A 16,615-nucleotide genomic window follows, 5' to 3' on the forward strand; every position below is an offset into this window, starting at 1 on the left:
GTGGCAACTATAGAGGGATAAAGTTGATGAGCCACCACAATGAAGTTATGGGAAAGAGTAGTGGAGGCTAGACTCAGGACAGAAGTGAGTATTTGCGAGCAACTGTATGGTTTCATGCCTAGAAAGAGTACCACAGATGCATTATTTGCCTTGAGGATGTTGATGGAAAAGTACAGAGAAGGTCAGAAGGAGCTACATTGTGTCTTTGTAGATCTAGAGAAAGCCTATGACAGAGTACCCAGAGAGGAACTGTGGTACTGCATGCGGAAGTCTGGAGTGGCAGAGAAGTATGTTAGAATAATACAGGACATGTACGAGGGCAGCAGAACAGCGGTGAGGTGTGCTGTCGGTGTGACAGAAGAATTTAAGGTGGACGTGGGACTGCATCAGGGATCAGCCCTGAGCCCCTTCCTTTTGCAGTGGTGATGGATAGGCTGACAGATGAGGTTAGACTGGAATCCCCGTGGACCATGATGTTTGCAGATGACATTGTGATCTGCAGTGAAAGCAGGGAGCAGCTGGAGGAACAGTTAGAAAGATGGAGGCATGCACTGGAAAGAAGAGGAATGAAGATTAGCCGAAGTAAAACAGAATATATGTGCATGAATGAGAGGGGTGGTGGGGGAAGAATGAGGCTACAGGGAGAAGAGATGGCAAAGGTAGAGGACTTTAAATACTTGGGGTCAACCGTCCAGAGCAATGGTGAGTGTGGTCAGGAAGTGAAGAAACGGGTCCAAGCAGGTTGGAACGGGTGGAGGAAGGTGTCAGGTGTGTTATGTGACAGAAGAGTCTCTGCTAGGATGAAGGGCAAAGTTTATAAAACAGTGGTGAGGCCAGCCATGATGTATGGATTAGAGACAGTGGCACTGAAGAGAAAACAGGAAGCAGAGCTGGAGGTGGCGGAAATGAAGATGTTGAGGTTCGCTCTCGGAGTGACCAGGTTGGATAAAATTAGAAATGAGCTCATCAGAGGGACAGCCAAGGTTCGATGTTTTGGAGACAAAGTTAGAGAGAGCAGACTTCAATGGTTTGGACACGTCCAGAGGAGAGAGAGTGAGTATATTGGTCGAAGGATGATGAGGATGGAGCTGCCAGGCAAGAGAGCTAGAGGAAGACCAAAGAGAAGGTTGATGGATGTCGTGAGGGAAGACATGATGGCAGTTGGTGTTCGAGAGGAGGATGCAGGAGATAGGCTCTCATGGAAAAGGATGACGCGCTGTGGCGACCCCTAACGGGACAAGCCGAAAGGAAAAGAAGAAGAAGAAGATAGATATATATATGTAGATATATGTGTGTATAGATTTTTTTTTTTTTTTACTGTCGGAAAAGGAGATACGGGATGTTTAAAAAGGTACGTGAAGATTCTGTCTCCTAATAAAGAGATGGTAAGTCATAAGAGAGAGAATGACTGCATTATAATTTAGGTCAACCACCGATAAGAAAACAATTCCACGAGAATCTAAAGTGAAAAAGCTTACAGCACCTGGTATTCCTGGGCGGTCTCCCATCCAGTTACTAACCAGGCCCACCCCTGCTTAGCTTCTGAGATCAGATGAGATAAGGCTGTAAGCCACAGGGCTACTTGAAAAGCAACATTTTATATTTAAAAAATATCAAATTTCGCTTAAAAATATCGAGCGGATCGCGTCATTTTTTATTCTCCAATTGTTGGCTGGTCTATTTTGGAGTTTTTTGTGTGGATGATGAAAACTCATTCTCAACACTACAAATGTGTGATCAGATCATAGATTTTGAAAAGTTAACACACGAGAGAATTTGATAACTTGCACGCTGCCAAAATTCAGACAAGAGCATGCAAAATCCTCTTGGACCCTCCACATCCTGGTCACCAACTCTTCAGAAACAGAGTCATCTTTATTTGCCATGTATGTCCAAAAAACACAAGGAATTTGGTAGTTGGAGCCACTCTCGTACGACAACAGACAGTCAATTGACAGAGAACACTTTTGAGACATAAAGACGTTGACAAAAAACAGTCACTGAGCAATTTAGGGTTGCTAGCTATCGTAATGCCGGTTCATTTTTTTTGGACAATTGTGCAAAAAGATGCCGAGTCCTCGAGCATTTAGAGCAGTTCGAAAGACTAATATTGCAATAGTCCGGTGCAATGACCATTGTGCAAAGGTCACCGAGACTTCAAGCGAGTAGTGCGATAATCTGGGACAATGTTTATTGTTCAAATGTTGCAGATTCTCTTCAATCAGTGTGCAATTGGAGCAGATGCTACTGGCATGAGTGGCCAGTATTGATCAACAACAGATATGCAAATAGTGCAGCGTGGCGAGACGACTATAGTGAGTGCACGAGTCATATATAATTGTCTTCTTCCAGCTCCTTCCCCCAGGCAAGTGCTATCAAACAATGCAAACAAAAACTAGCAGACATTCCAACACCTTGGTCCCGCTTACCGTTAACTTCTTAAACAGTTCACTTACAATTGCATTGTAACATGCTGCCAATTTGTCTTGAGATTGTTGTCCCATCTCTGTCGGGCCAATTATACATTATTCGTGCATTCACTGTAGTAGTCTCGCCACTCTGCACAATTTGCATATCTGTTGTTGACCAATACTGGCCACTCATGTGGTTGAGAAGTATCTGCACCATTTGCACAATGGACACTGTTCCAGATTATCGCACTACGATTCGCTTTATACTGCTTAAATTTCTCGAAGTCTCTTCACGTTTTGCACAATTGTCACTGTACCAGATTATTGCTCGATCAGTCACTTCAAATTGCTCTAAATTGCTAGAGGACTCTGCATCATTTGCACAATTGTTAAAAAATAAAAAATAACACAAAATTTGCATTGACATGACCACATTACCGCTAACCTTTCATTGCTAAGTGATTCTCTGTACTTTGGTCTCATGTGATTATGTCTCCAAAGTATTTTCTGTCAAATGGCTATCCGTTGTCGCACGAGAGGGGCTCCAAGTACCGGAGACAAATTCCTTGTATGTTTCTGACATACTCGGCAAATATAGATTCTGATTTTTATTCTGCTGATTCTGATTGAATTTACTCGATCTAATCTACTCCTTCTAATACTGCCATTCACTCGACTGTAATGTATTCCTCGGAAGTGGTTCGGGTTCATAAACCGTGGCTTTGAGGTCCACACAATGATGTGCAATAATTACGTATCATTTAAAGATCCATACCTTCGTATCCTTAGCCTCGAGCTAATTAAAAGCACTCATGTGATAAAATTGTGACGTATCACGTGATGCTAATATATATATATATATATATATATATATATATATATTGTTGAAGGATGGTATCTCTCCGCCAGTCCTTCGCTTGTTCGTTGAATATCGGATGATGAGAATGTTGGAGTCCGAATCAGAGACTGGAAATGAACTTCTTTAAGATCTTTTTTGCAGAATATTCTGGGTACAAATGTTCTACAGGCAAAGGCTGCAGCTGCACAAAATGTGCTCAAATGTGCGCTTTCTCAGCGTTCAGTGCGAGATTATATACAGTGTTCAGGGCGGTGTTTAAAGCTTGAGCAGGGTGGAGCCAAGGTCACAGCATTATCTCTTCTTGGGACAAAACATCCTGTTTTGCGGCTGACATGTAGTTTTCACACTTACGTGATTATCAGAACATTTTAATACTGAGGTTAGGTTATACAACATAACAGTGTACAAATAAGTCTATGTATGATCATGACATCAGTATATCACGTGCGAGGGCCTTCAATCCCCCTTTCGGACTCGAAAGAGTCCGACACCAGGATATGTTAAACAGCATGTAAGAGAATGTACCATTACAAAAATATGCCCGCGGGGTCATCGAGCATCTCAGGGGATACCCCCGAGGACAGGAGTGGCATCATCTGGGCGGGGTTGTTAACATCTCTTTTTTCGATAGCTGCTGTAATGAGTCGCTGGCTAAGAGAGCGCAAGCAAGGAATGCAACAACATCCACATATTGTGAGAAAAGCAGCAAACACAGCAATAGAAATAAAAATAGAAGATACCAGAGCCTTATAACGTCCAAAAACACTCATCCAATTGTCCCAAATAGAAGTATCTACCCCGGAATGTTGCTTCATCTTTTTGTTCAATGTTCTGAGCCCTTCAATTGCAGAGGTTAGGCTGCCATCAGAAGCTGTGTTATTAGGAATAAAAGTGCAACATTGTTCGCCAAACATGGAGCATACGCCTCCTTTTTCTGCCAGGAGCATATCTAAAGCAATACGATTCTGGAAAGCCATCAGAGAGGTGGCGGCTAGTTGACCATGTACCGCTTCAAATCCGCTTTGTGTCCAATTACCTAGGCGTTGCACATTGTAATGTACGTAATTAACTCTATCTGTGTTTTTATTTATAGTACACCACCAACAGATTGTGGATTCAAATCCTGCGGCAACCTGATCTGCGAGTTTATATTCATCGGGGACCCCTCATGGTACGCCAATCGCATCAATGTATGTGGGGTCCCCCTTATCTTGCCATGTGCTAGTAGATCGTTTGGCTTTTTGTAAGTGGGACAAGTGTTGTGGTCCTAAGTTTTGAATAGTTTGCATCAACACATGAACCGTGGTTGGAAAGACCTTTACTGGCAGCAGGAGAGAAATCAGTGCACAGTAACCGGCTTGGTTCAAAGGGAGTTTGTCGAATATCCGGTCATCACCGCACCACCACCAGATGTCGCCCCTGGATTGTGGCCGAAATGATGATCCCACAAAGATAAGTGACTGACATTGTTGTGCGTGGTTTAACCTTCCCAATCGGCCATTGTTTCCTGTAATGTTAATACAGGTGAAGTTGCCTTTTGCAACTTGGTTTAAAAACAGAGGTTTATCTTTTTGCCATCTTACCAATGGGTGTATTTTGTCCCATTTGGAACAGTTTCGTGAGGGTAGCGTTTTATTCATCAATTCCATAACACATTGTGTGTCAATATTGGCAGGGACCACCCTGAGTAAAGGACGAGGTCCCATGCAAACCACGCAATTTTTTTAGTAGTCTTTGCCGCTTCCTCAGTTAATAATAGCCAATTGTTGCTGTTTCCTGATACGCCTGTGGTAACTCGAAACAAACCATCCACGCTATTTAAGGGTACACTGATGGCCGTCAACTTGATAGTTTGTGTATAATTATTTAATATTGGCTGATCAAGTTGTCCCATAGTAGTGTTTTCACATATGACAACGGGAAAATGAGGGTCTGGTCCTGATGACCAGGCCCAGAGTAAAAAACCCCAGCATGAAACATTAAAAATGGTTGCACTTGGTGGACGCAATATACCATCGGGGAGAGCAAAGGTCAGTTTAAGTAGATCCCCTTTTTTGGTAAGGGTGATTTTGTCTTTGAAAAAGACAGCTTCTTTGGTCTTTCCCGATGGCCAATAGTTACCTTGTTTAGTGGTTATTAAAGAATCCCAGCTTAAATCTAGCACGTTTCCTGTCATATACCACCAATAACCTCTCCAGCCCTCCCCTGTTATCTGAACGGTGTTTCTGAACCCTTTTAGAGATGTAATTGGTATTTCAACGGCAGTAGGTGCTTGGTGGCACTGTTAAAGTTATCGAATGGTTGTACGTCCATTCTAAAATCCAGGGAACAGACTGGGACATAGGTACAGTTGAGTGACCTGAATTGAGTTTTCGCTTACCTCTCTGTATTGTTGTTAGGTTTGAGCGCGCACCAAGACGCATCCAAAAATACCAAACAGGCAAGAGAGTTAATACAATAAAAAGGGTTGTGATGTAACAACAAATTGAAACATTGTCCCATTTGCGGGCCATTGTTGGGTGGTGTTTTTTCAGGATCGTCGCTAGAGAGCGCTGTCAGCTTCTTCAGGACCTGGGGTTAGACTACCCGGTCCTAGGTTGAGTCACCGGGATTATTCTGCCCGTGTACCGTGATCTCAACCTTTGATGAGTGATGTCGTCAGTGGGATGGGAACTGGTCTGGCGTTGACGTGCAGTCAGTACTTGCGGCAATGATGATCTGTCAGGGCGGGGTCTTTGCTGGTCGTGTAGAGGTGAGGTGGTACCACGTCTCCCCCTTTCCTTGTAGGCGGACAGCGGACGATGTTCTCGCCGTCACTTTATGAGGACCTGTCCACCTGGGTTCAGACCACTTTCTTTTGGTTACTTTCAACCATACAAATTCACTTTCATGCATTACCAAAGGAGCGTCGGGTTGTTTTGCAGTTAGTTGCGAAAAAGCAAGCGTTAGTTGTTTGAGCTCCGGAGGGCCAGACACATCTGTTGTCTCCAGTGGAGCTGTTGGAGCCGGAAACGGTCTGTTAGTATGACATTCAAATGGAGTCCAGCCTTTGGCTGAATTGAGTGACATTCGTACATTCATCAAAGCCAAAGGAAGGGCTTGTAGCCAATTGAGATTTGAAGTAGCTAAAGCTTTGGCCAATTTTTCCTTAATGTTCCGATTCATTCTTTCTACTTGTCCTTGGGACTGTGGGTGATATACTGAACCAAATGTGTGTTTCAGTCCCAGGGCTCTTTCTACTTCCTGCAAATGTTTATTTTTAAAATGGGTCCCATTATCAGACCTAATTTTACTTGGGAACCCATGAGATGGAATATAATGGTTAATCAAATGTTTAACCACTATGTTTGCCGTTTCTGTTTTGCAGGGATAGGCTTCAGGCCAACCGGAGAAGGAATCCACTATTACTAGTAGATACCTGTAACCGGACACACTTTTAATCATGTCTGTAAAATCCATCGAAACCACCTGCCCAGGTGCCGTCACGTCCGGATCGTGAGTTCCCTGGGGTGGTTTCGTGGTAGGCATGCTGTTATATCTGCTACAGACACTGCAATCCTGGAGTTCATTTTTAACAATTGCTCTCATGAAAGGATGCCACCAGGTGTGGAGTCGTCTCAGTGTTTCTTCCACGCCTACATGGCATGCTCCATGAGCTTCGCTTATCAACAGTTTTAATTGCTTCTGAGGTGGTATACATTTTCCTCCTTTTCTCCAAATACCTTTCTCATCTCTCTCACCCCCTTTTGATTTCCACATACTCCTTTCTTCGGGACTCCCTTGTTCCTGCCATATTTTAACTGTTTCTTCTGTTACTTCCTGTCTGTCTTTCAATTCTGCTTCACTTACAACTAGTTGTGAGGTGGGAAGATAACCAGCCGCTGCCTTCGCCGCTTTATCCGCTGCGTCATTTCCTGCTGATACAAAATCATCCTTTTTAGTGTGTCCTTTACATTTTAAGACTGCCACTGCTTTGGGCATCATTAATGCTTCTTTCAATTTTAATATTTCTTGATAATGTTTTATGGGGACTCCCGTTGCAGTCATGAAGTCATTTCTTTGCCATTCGGCCATGGCTGTATGTACTACTACATGAGCATATGCCGAGTCAGTGTAAATGTTGGTCGTTTTGTCTTGGGCCAGCTGGAGAGCAGCTGTTACTGCCGTTATCTCTGCTCTTTGGGCAGATTGTTGCCCTTTGAGTTTTTCCGCCTTTATAGTTACAAATCCTGTATCAGTTAGTTTTGTTACAGCAAACCCTGACTGGAGCCCTTGTTCTCCTTTAAAACAGCATCCGTCCGTGAATAGTATCAAGTCAGGATTTTGCAAGGGCATGTCATATAGATCTTCCCTAAGTGTGTTATCTGTTATGATTCGTTGGGTACAGCAATGAGGCTGTCCTTCAAAAAGCCCTTCAGCCATGTTAATGCCCTCGTGTGTAAAAAGTATATGTGGCTGTGTGAGTATTACCTCAATTTTCCTTTGTCTTCCTCCTGTCATGGTGAAAACATGGCTTGTCATGTACTGTACTGTACTGTGAGAAGTGCGTACTGTCAATGGATGATGTAAGACAATGTGTGAGGTTTTTTCAATGAGTCGAGCTAACGCAGAGGCAAACGCCGCGCATACTGGATGTCGCTTTTCGTATTTTTCAAGTGGCGTAGAGGCATATAGACAAATTCGTCTTTCTCCTGATTCCCCCTTCTGATAAAGAGCAGCAGATACACTGCTGGTCTTTTCAGAAACATCCAGGAAAAACATTCTGTTGTAATCAGGAATAGCCAATGCGGCAGCTGAGGACAAGTGCTGTTTGAGGTCTACAAAAGAGTTTTCCGCTTCAGTGGTCCAAGTGAGGATATGTGACAAATTTCGCATTCCTTCAATGTTAACCATTTGGCGAAGAGGATGTGTAAGTTCTGCAAAGTCCGGGACATGATGGCGTGAGTAGTTGCACAGTCCTAAGAAGGCGAGCATTTGTTTGACATTGACAGGTTTCGGGTGGTGTAAGATGTCATCTTTGTGTGAGGGAGACATCCCTGTGCCTTTGCATTAAAATAAGGCGTCCCAAAAAGGAAACTTGTGGCCTTGCAATTTGTAGTTTGCTTTTGGAGCACTTAAGTCCTACTGACGCTAGATGAGACAAGAGTCGCTGGGTGGCTCGAAGACATAAGGACTCGGAAGAGGCGGCCAACAATATGTCATCTACATATTGTATTAAGAGCACACCTTCCGGAAGTTGAAGTGGTGATAAAAGTTGTCTGAGATGATCATTGAACAGTCCTGGTGACAGAACAAAGCCTTGTGGAAGTCGGTTGTAAGAATAGCATTCATTATTCCAAGTAAATGCAAAACATTGCTTAATAGATGGGTCAAGAGGAATGCAGAAAAATGCATTAGCCAGATCAATGCAAGTAAAATGGGTGTGGGACGGAGAGAGCTGAGACAGGGCTGAGTGCGGATTGGGTACTGGAAGTGTTGGTGTCAAGACCGCTGCATTTATTGCCCTAAGGTCATGTACCATTCGGAATTTTCCAGTATTTTTCTTTTCAACTGGTAGAATGGGTGTATTATACTCTGACTCACGTATTTTGCACAATACTCCTGCTTTTAGCAAGCCTTCAATGGTTTCTGTAATGCCAATTCGACCTGCTTCCTTCATTGGATACTGTGGTATCCAAATAGGATCAGGCTTCATTTTGAATTTCACCGGCTGTACTTGACACAATCCCACGTCTGTTGGGTCTGTAGACCACAAATGTAGAGGCAAAGATTGCACCATAGGATTGGCGAATTCACTGTCAGTTGTTTCTCGTCCATGATGTCTGTCCAACAAGCAATGCTCCAGGGTTGATATTGGTGTATACGGTGCAGACTGTATCCAGTATGCATCGAGAGACCGAGAATATAGCAATGTGTTGTGAAAAGTTGGCTGCCAATCAATAGCCTGTGTGCAGCTTAGGACGAACGGACCCAAATCCTTTGCAGTATGCTGTGGTGATACCATCAAGGACACATGAGGATGACTCATCTGATGGATGAGTCATCATATACCATTTTTGTTGTTCAGGCGTTAGTGAAATTGAAAAAGCCACACCTGGTTTTCCCACGAACAGGTCACCCATTTGTAGTTCCCAGATGTTGCCTTCTACATTTTGGAAAGCCTCGCTGTACACCTCATCTCCCGTCCTGTCATAGTACAGAGTGCAATGCATACAATCAGAAACCATATCATAGGGTCTGAGGTGACGAACCCATGGCGACCATTGAGTCCAAAAGGTCTCTGCTTCCGTCCATCCGGGTGAGTCAGTGTCCATTTTCGCCCAGTAGATGTCGGCGGTGGCACACGTCATACTTGGTAGTCGGCGCTCTGAGTCCTGCATGTAGATGTTTGATGTGTCGTCACCGGAACAACAGTAGGTGTGTCCATCAGGAAACTGTAATATCAGTCCATCCGGGCTGCACAGTATTGTTGGAGCTGTTTTGATGAGAAGATCCCTTCCCAACAGGTTGACAGGGCAATTGTGCGCATACACAAACGAGTGTAAAAGAGTTTGTGTAAAACACTGAGTATGTACGGGTGTAGTCATGTGCAGGATGGTTTCTTCACCCCGGAATCCAACAAGTGAAATGCCTTTTGCAGTAAGGGAACTTTCAGGTGGTAATGTCATAACGGTTGAATGTCTGGCTCCCGTATCGACCATAAAAGGTAAAATAGTTCCTCCTACCGTCAGTCCAATTATTGGTTCCTGCAGACCATGGCATGTGGATTCGGGGCCCCATCATTGCGGATACTGGCCCCCAGACGGTGGCCGGTGCTGTTGGTTCGGCACTTGATGGTAAGACTGCTGCTGCTGCGGCGGATATTGGGGAGCAATATCCTGCTGCTGTTGCTCTCCGTATCCTCTTCCTCTTTGCTGGCCATAACCACGTCTGTTGAATCCTCTAGGCGGGCCCCTTGTTCCTCTGCCTCTGCCCTCCAGGGGACGCGCTCGGCAGTCTATTGCCCAGTGTCCGTTACGACCACAGTTGAAGCAATGATTTCTGCCAGCAAACGGAGCACCTCGACCCATGAATGGGCCCTGTTTGATACATCATGCACTCAGAAACAACATTAGGTAGCGAGGCCCCAACGGAAGCCACAGGTATGATTTTAATATTCTCTTCTTGTTTTTTGAGACTTTGTAGTTGCATTATAGCTAATTGCGATTCTGTGGTTCTGTGTTTCTCATGCTTTGACTCTTTTTCTTTTGCATGTCTCCTCAGGTGATGTTTCAGATGTGACAACCAGCGAGCATGATCCGCTCCGGGAAGGTCCGGATTCGTCTCCATGGCTTGTACCACAGACTTGGGAACGCCCTTCAGCGCTGCTCCTCTAAATACTTGAGAATACAGAGCAGAGTCAGTTGGCAAATGGCCTGTTTTTGAAGAATATTCGACAAGAGCGCGGTCAATATATGTTCCTCATCTGTTCTAGGAGCAAATACTAAGTCGGAGATGACTAGATCAGGAATGGGAAACAATGCGTTTAGTGCAGTGAACAATGTTAAGTAATACTCTCTTGTAAGTGCCTCATTGTCCATTATACTCATCAGACCAGAATTCTTCATCAGTGTTTCCAGTTGGGAGAGAGGACACGCATGTGTCAATAATGGGCGCATGTCTCCAGCCGTCAAAATTTGTCCTGTGACAGCCCTTTGTACCAATCTCAGCCAGTTCTCTCCTCCTTTCTGCATTGCAGGAAGTTTCTGCATCAAAACACTTAGATCAGAAGGAGAAAAAGGTTTATAAAACATGGCAGTGGCTCCAGTAGCCAGCATTGGAGCTTGAACAACAGTTTGAGAGCGTGTCATGGGTCGAAGTGGAGTGGATTCAGCAAAAGGGGGCACACTTCTATTTTCTTGTGTCTGTTGTAACAGGGAGTCCTGGTGTGCTCCTGACAAATTCTGCACTTGGCACTTTAAGTCAGCCACCTGATTTTGCAAATGTGCGATGTGATAAGTGTTTGCTACCGCATGGGGAAGTCCCTTCTGAGCTTCTTCTGCTGCTATCTCCTGTTCCCTTTGTCTGAATATTACATCTCGTTCCGCGTTATCACGTTGTATCTGTTCTGTTATTTCAGCGTTGACAAAACGGGAGGCACGCGCTAAAAGGTGCTCTCTTACCTTTTGTGGCACTTCAGGGTGTCTATTTAAATCTACCGTAAACGCTCCTATTTGGTTTAACTTTGTATATGGTTCTCCGCACGTTAGACACTTTTTCCAGTTTTTCCTCGAACATTTTAACTGAGGCTGTTACGGCTGCGGCCAAATTTTGTGCGTGCTGAATCAGGGGTTCACGTTGTTTCGATCCCACCGAGTCAGTACTGCCATTCCAATCCACATCTAGAGTTCCTCTATTTACAGATAAGATAGGGGCTTATATGTTTTGCAGCGTCTGTCTCGCATCTGCATATGGTGACTCAGTGAATGGGTTCACTGGCCCTTGTGTATCATTCATTTCCAATTTGTTACAATACGGCGGCGGAGCAGACAACGGCTGAGTCACACCCACCCCACTGTTTTTCGCTTCCTTTCTTGACTGTTTTAATGCACATCCCATTGCCAGCATTCTAGCTCTTGCCATTACTTTTTCTGTCTTTTTGTGATTTTCTCTTACCTTCCTGCCTCTAGTGGACAATTTACTCGTCTTCTCTATTTCCTTTTCTAACTTGTCTTTTCTATTTGAACACACTCTCTCGACTTCCTTCATCAGTGAAATTAAACAAGCAGCAGTTGATAATGCAGGAAACCAGCCATCTTCACAACATTCATCCATCCATTTATAAAGTTCTTCTTTCTTTCCCTGTCTATCTTTCTCAGACAATCCTCCCACACATACATCACATGCATTCTTTACTTGCTCTCTTAACAGTATTTTTTGACCATGGTCTGGAATGACACGCAAGTCGAACCATTCCGATTCTCGATTGAATTCCCCTTCCATTTTTCAGCTGTTTTTTCTTCTTAAGTACTTATTTTTTGTGGATCCACAATATACCTTTATTTCTCATATTTCAAAGACACTTGCTTAATAGCCAAACAAAAGCGTCCGAGCCTTAATTTCGCAAAAGTGGTCGAAACTCTTTTCTTAAACAAAAGTACTTGACATTAAATCCAAACAAAAGTACTCGAACTTATTTTTATCAAAACCACTCGATACTTCTTCTTCAAAGACACTTGCTTAATAGCCAAACAAAAGCGTCCAAGCCTTAATTTCGCAAAGACACTTGCTTAATAGTCAAACAAAAGCGTCCGAGCCTTAATTTCGCAAAAGTGGTCGAAACTCTTTTCAAAACCACTCGATACTTATTCTTCAAAGACACTTGCTTAATAGCCAAACAAAAGCGTCCGAGCCTTAATTTCGCAAAAGTGGTCGAAACTCTTTTCAAAACCACTCGATACTTATTCTTCGCAGACACTTGCTTAATAGCCAAACAAAAGCATCTGAGCCTTAATTTCGCAAAAGTGGTCGAAACTCTTTTCAAAACCACTCGATACTTATTCTTCAAAGACACTTGCTTAATAGCCAAACAAAAGCGTCCGAGCCTTAATTTCGCAAAGACACTTGCTTAATAGCCAAACAAAAGCGTCCGAGCCTTAATTTTGCAAAAGTGGTCGAAACTCTTTTCAAAACCACTCGATACTTATTCTTCAAAGACACTTGCTTAATAGCCAAACAAAAGCGTCCGAGCCTTAATTTCGCAAAGACACTTGCTTAATAGCCAAACAAAAGCGTCCGAGCCTTAATTTCGCAAAAGTGGTCGAAACTCTTTTCTTAAACAAAAGTACTTGACATTAAATCCAAACAAAAGTACTCGAACCTCAATTTATCAAAACCACTCGATACTTCTTCTTCAAAAAGACTTATCTCCTTGTTACTTGTTTCACCGGTATTTTGTACAGAATTTCCTATATAAGGATTTACGGACTTTAGGATTTCACTGTAACATGAAACAAGTCAACCTTATATACCAAATTATGTTATTTAAAGTTCATCCAGTCAAACAATCAATTTAAATTCCAATAGAACATAAATTCTTGCCTTGTATCAGTCGACAGACAGAAGATCAATTGTGAGGATAAATGTCCTCTTACCTTTATTCGTGTGGGCCCGATGTTCCGTCTGTCGCCCAACACCTCAGCCCGAAATCACGTCGGGGTCACCAATTGTTGAAGGATGGTATCTCTCCGCCAGTCCTTCGCGTGTTCGTTGAATTTCGGATGATGAGAATGTTGGAGTCCGAATCAGAGACTGGAAATGAACTTCTTTAAGATCTTTATTGCAGAATATTCTGGGTACAAATGTTCTACAGGCAAAGGCTGCAGCTGCACAAAATGTGCTCAAATGTGCGCTTTCTCAGCGTTCAGTGCGAGATTATATACAGTGTTCAGGGCGGTGTTTAAAGCTTGAGCAGCGTTGATCCAAGGTCACAGCATTATCTCTTCTTGGGACAAAACATCCTGTTTTGCGGCTGACAGTAGTTTTCACACTTACGTGATTATCAGAACATTTTAATACTGAGGTTAGGTTATACAACATAACAGTGTACAAATAAGTCTATGTATGATCATGACATCAGTATATCACGTGCGAAGGCCTTCAATATATATATATATATATATATATGTAGATATATGTGTGTATAGATTTTTATTTTATTTTTTACTGTCGGAAAAGGAGAAACGGGATGTTTAAAAAAGGTACGTGAAGATTCTGTCTCCTAATAAAGAGACGGTAAGTCATAAGAGAGAGAAGGACTGCATTATAATTTAGGTCAACCACCGATAAGAAAACGATTCCATGAGAATCTAAAGTGAAAAAGCTTACAGCACCTGGTATTCCCAGGCGGTCTCCCATCCAAGTACTAACCAGGCCCACCCCTGCTTAGCTTCTGAGATCAGACGAGATCGGGCATTCTCAGGGTAGTATGGCCGTAAGGCACAGGCTTACCTGAAAAGCAACATTTTATATTTAAAAAATATCAAATTTCGCTTAAAAATATCTCGAGCGGATCGCGTAATTTTTTATTCTCCAATTGTTGGCTGGTCTATTTTGGAGTTAATTTCACCAGCTGTACTTGACACAATCTGTTATCATTTACAGACAGTCAATTGACAGAGAACACTTTTGAGACATAAAGACGTTGACAAAAAACAGTCACTGAGCAATTTAGGGTTGCTAGCTATCGTAATGCCGGTTCATTTTTTTTGGACAATTGTGCAAAAAGATGCAGAGTCCTCTAGCATTTAGAGCAGTTCGAAAGACTAATATTGCAATAGTCCGGTGCAATGACCATTGTGCAAAGGGCGCCGAGACTTCAAGCGAGTAGTGCGATAATCTGGGACAACGTTTATTGTGCAAATGTAGATTCTCTTCAGTGTGCAATTGGAGCAGATGCTACTAGCATGAGTGGCCAGTATTGGTCAACAACAGATATGCAAATAGTGCAGCGTGGCGAGACTACTACAATGAGTGCACGAGTCATATATAATTGTCTTCTTCCAGCTCCTTCCCCCAGGCAAGTGCTATCGAACAATGCAAACAAAAACTAGCAGACATTCCAACACTTTCGTCCCGCTTACCGTTAACTTCTTAAACAGTTCACTTACAATTGCATTGTAACATGCTGCCAATTTGTCTTGAGATTGTTGTCCCATCTCTGTCGGGCCAATTATACATTATTCGTGCATTCACTGTAGTAGTCTCGCCACTCTGCACAATTTGCATATCTGTTGTTGACCAATACTGGCCACTCATGTGGTTGAGAAGTATCTGCACCATTTGCACAATGGACACTGTTCCAGATTATCGCACTACGATTCGCTTTATACTGCTTAAATTTCTCGAAGTCTCTTCACGTTTTGCAAATTGTCACTGTACCAGATTATTGCTCGATCAGTCATTTCAAATTGCTCTAAATTGCTAGAGGACTCTGCATCATTTGCACAATTGTCAAAAAAAAAAAAATAACACATTTTGCATTGACATGACCACATTACCGCTAACCTTTCATTGCTCAGTGATTCTCTGTACTTTGGTCTCATGTGATTATGTCTCCAAAGTATTTTCTGTCAAATGGCTATCCGTTATCGCACGAGAGGGGCTCCAAGTACCGGAGACAAATTCCTTGTATGTTTCTGACATACTCGGCAAATATAGATTCTGATTTTTATTCTGCTGATTCTGAATTTATCTAATCTACTCCTTCTAATACTGCCATTCACTCGACTGTAATGTATTCCTCGGAAGTGGTTCGGGTTCAGAAACCGTGGCTTTGAGGTCCACACAATAATGTGCAATAATTACGTATCATTTAAAGATCCATACCTTCGTATCCTTAGCCTCGAGCGAATTAAAAGCACTGATGTGATAAAATCGTGACGTATCACGTGATACTAATATATATATATATCTATATATATATATAGATATATATATGTAGATATATGTGTGTATAGATTATTTTTTTTTTTTACTGTCGGAAAAGGAGATACGGGATGTTTAAAAAAGGTACGTGAAGATTCTGTCTCCTAATAAAGAGATGGTAAGTCATAAGAGAGAGAATGACTGCATTATAATTTAGGTCAACCACCGATAAGAAAACGATTCCACGAGAATCTAAAGTGAAAAAGCTTACAGCACCTGGTATTCCCAGGCGGTCTACCATCCAAGTACTAACCAGGCCCACCCCTGCTTAGCTTCCGAGATCGGACGATATCGGGCGTTCTCAGGGTAGTATGGCCGTAAGCCACATGGGTACCTGAAAAGCAACATTTTATATTTAAAAAATATCAAATTTCGCTTAAAAATATCGAGCGGATCGCGTCGTTTTTTATTCTCCAATTGTTGGCTGGTCTATTTTGGAGTTTTTTGTGTGGATGATGCAAACTCATTCTCAACACTACAAATATGTGATCAGATCATAGATTTTGAAAAGTTAACACACGAGAGAATTTGAGAACTTGCACGCTGCCAAAACTCAGACAAGAGCATGCAAAATCCTCTTGGACCCTCCACATCCTGGTCACCAACTCTTCAGAAACAGAGTCATCTTTATTTGCCATGTATGTCCAAAAAACACACAAGGAATTTGGTAGTTGGAGCCACTCTCGTACGACAACAGACAGTCAATTGACAGAGAACACTTTTGAGACATAAAGACGTTGACAAAAAACAGTCACTGAGCAATTTAGGGTTGCTAGCTATCGTAATGCCGGTTCATATTTTTTGGACAATTGTGCAAAAAGATGCAGAGTCCTCTAGCATTTAGAGCAGTTCGAAAGACTAATATTGCAATAGTCCGGTG

At 42.7% G+C, this 16,615-nt stretch overlaps 1 protein-coding gene and 2 non-coding genes across 3 annotated transcripts; all 3 read right to left on the reverse strand.

The window, feature by feature from the left end:
- Positions 1–6,177: 6,177 nt before the first annotated feature.
- LOC133474010 (uncharacterized) lies at positions 6,178–8,315 on the reverse strand. The gene is made up of 2 exons (XM_061765401.1): positions 7,120–8,315; positions 6,178–6,266 (listed from the first exon to the last, which is right to left on the reverse strand). The coding sequence occupies exons 1-2, from the start codon at positions 8,302–8,304 to the stop codon at positions 6,216–6,218; spliced, it is 1,236 nt and encodes a 411-aa protein (XP_061621385.1). The 5' UTR covers positions 8,305–8,315; the 3' UTR covers positions 6,178–6,215.
- Positions 8,316–14,129: 5,814 nt separating this feature from the next.
- LOC133474021 (5S ribosomal RNA) lies at positions 14,130–14,248 on the reverse strand. The gene has a single exon (XR_009787330.1). It is a non-coding gene; the product is annotated as a 5S ribosomal RNA (ribosomal RNA).
- Positions 14,249–15,939: 1,691 nt separating this feature from the next.
- LOC133474020 (5S ribosomal RNA) lies at positions 15,940–16,058 on the reverse strand. Its single transcript, XR_009787329.1, has one exon. It is a non-coding gene; the product is annotated as a 5S ribosomal RNA (ribosomal RNA).
- Positions 16,059–16,615: the final 557 nt, after the last annotated feature.

Source organism: Phyllopteryx taeniolatus, unplaced genomic scaffold (assembly GCF_024500385.1).
Source record: "Phyllopteryx taeniolatus isolate TA_2022b unplaced genomic scaffold, UOR_Ptae_1.2 contig_82, whole genome shotgun sequence".
Lineage (NCBI taxonomy): Eukaryota > Metazoa > Chordata > Actinopteri > Syngnathiformes > Syngnathidae > Phyllopteryx > Phyllopteryx taeniolatus.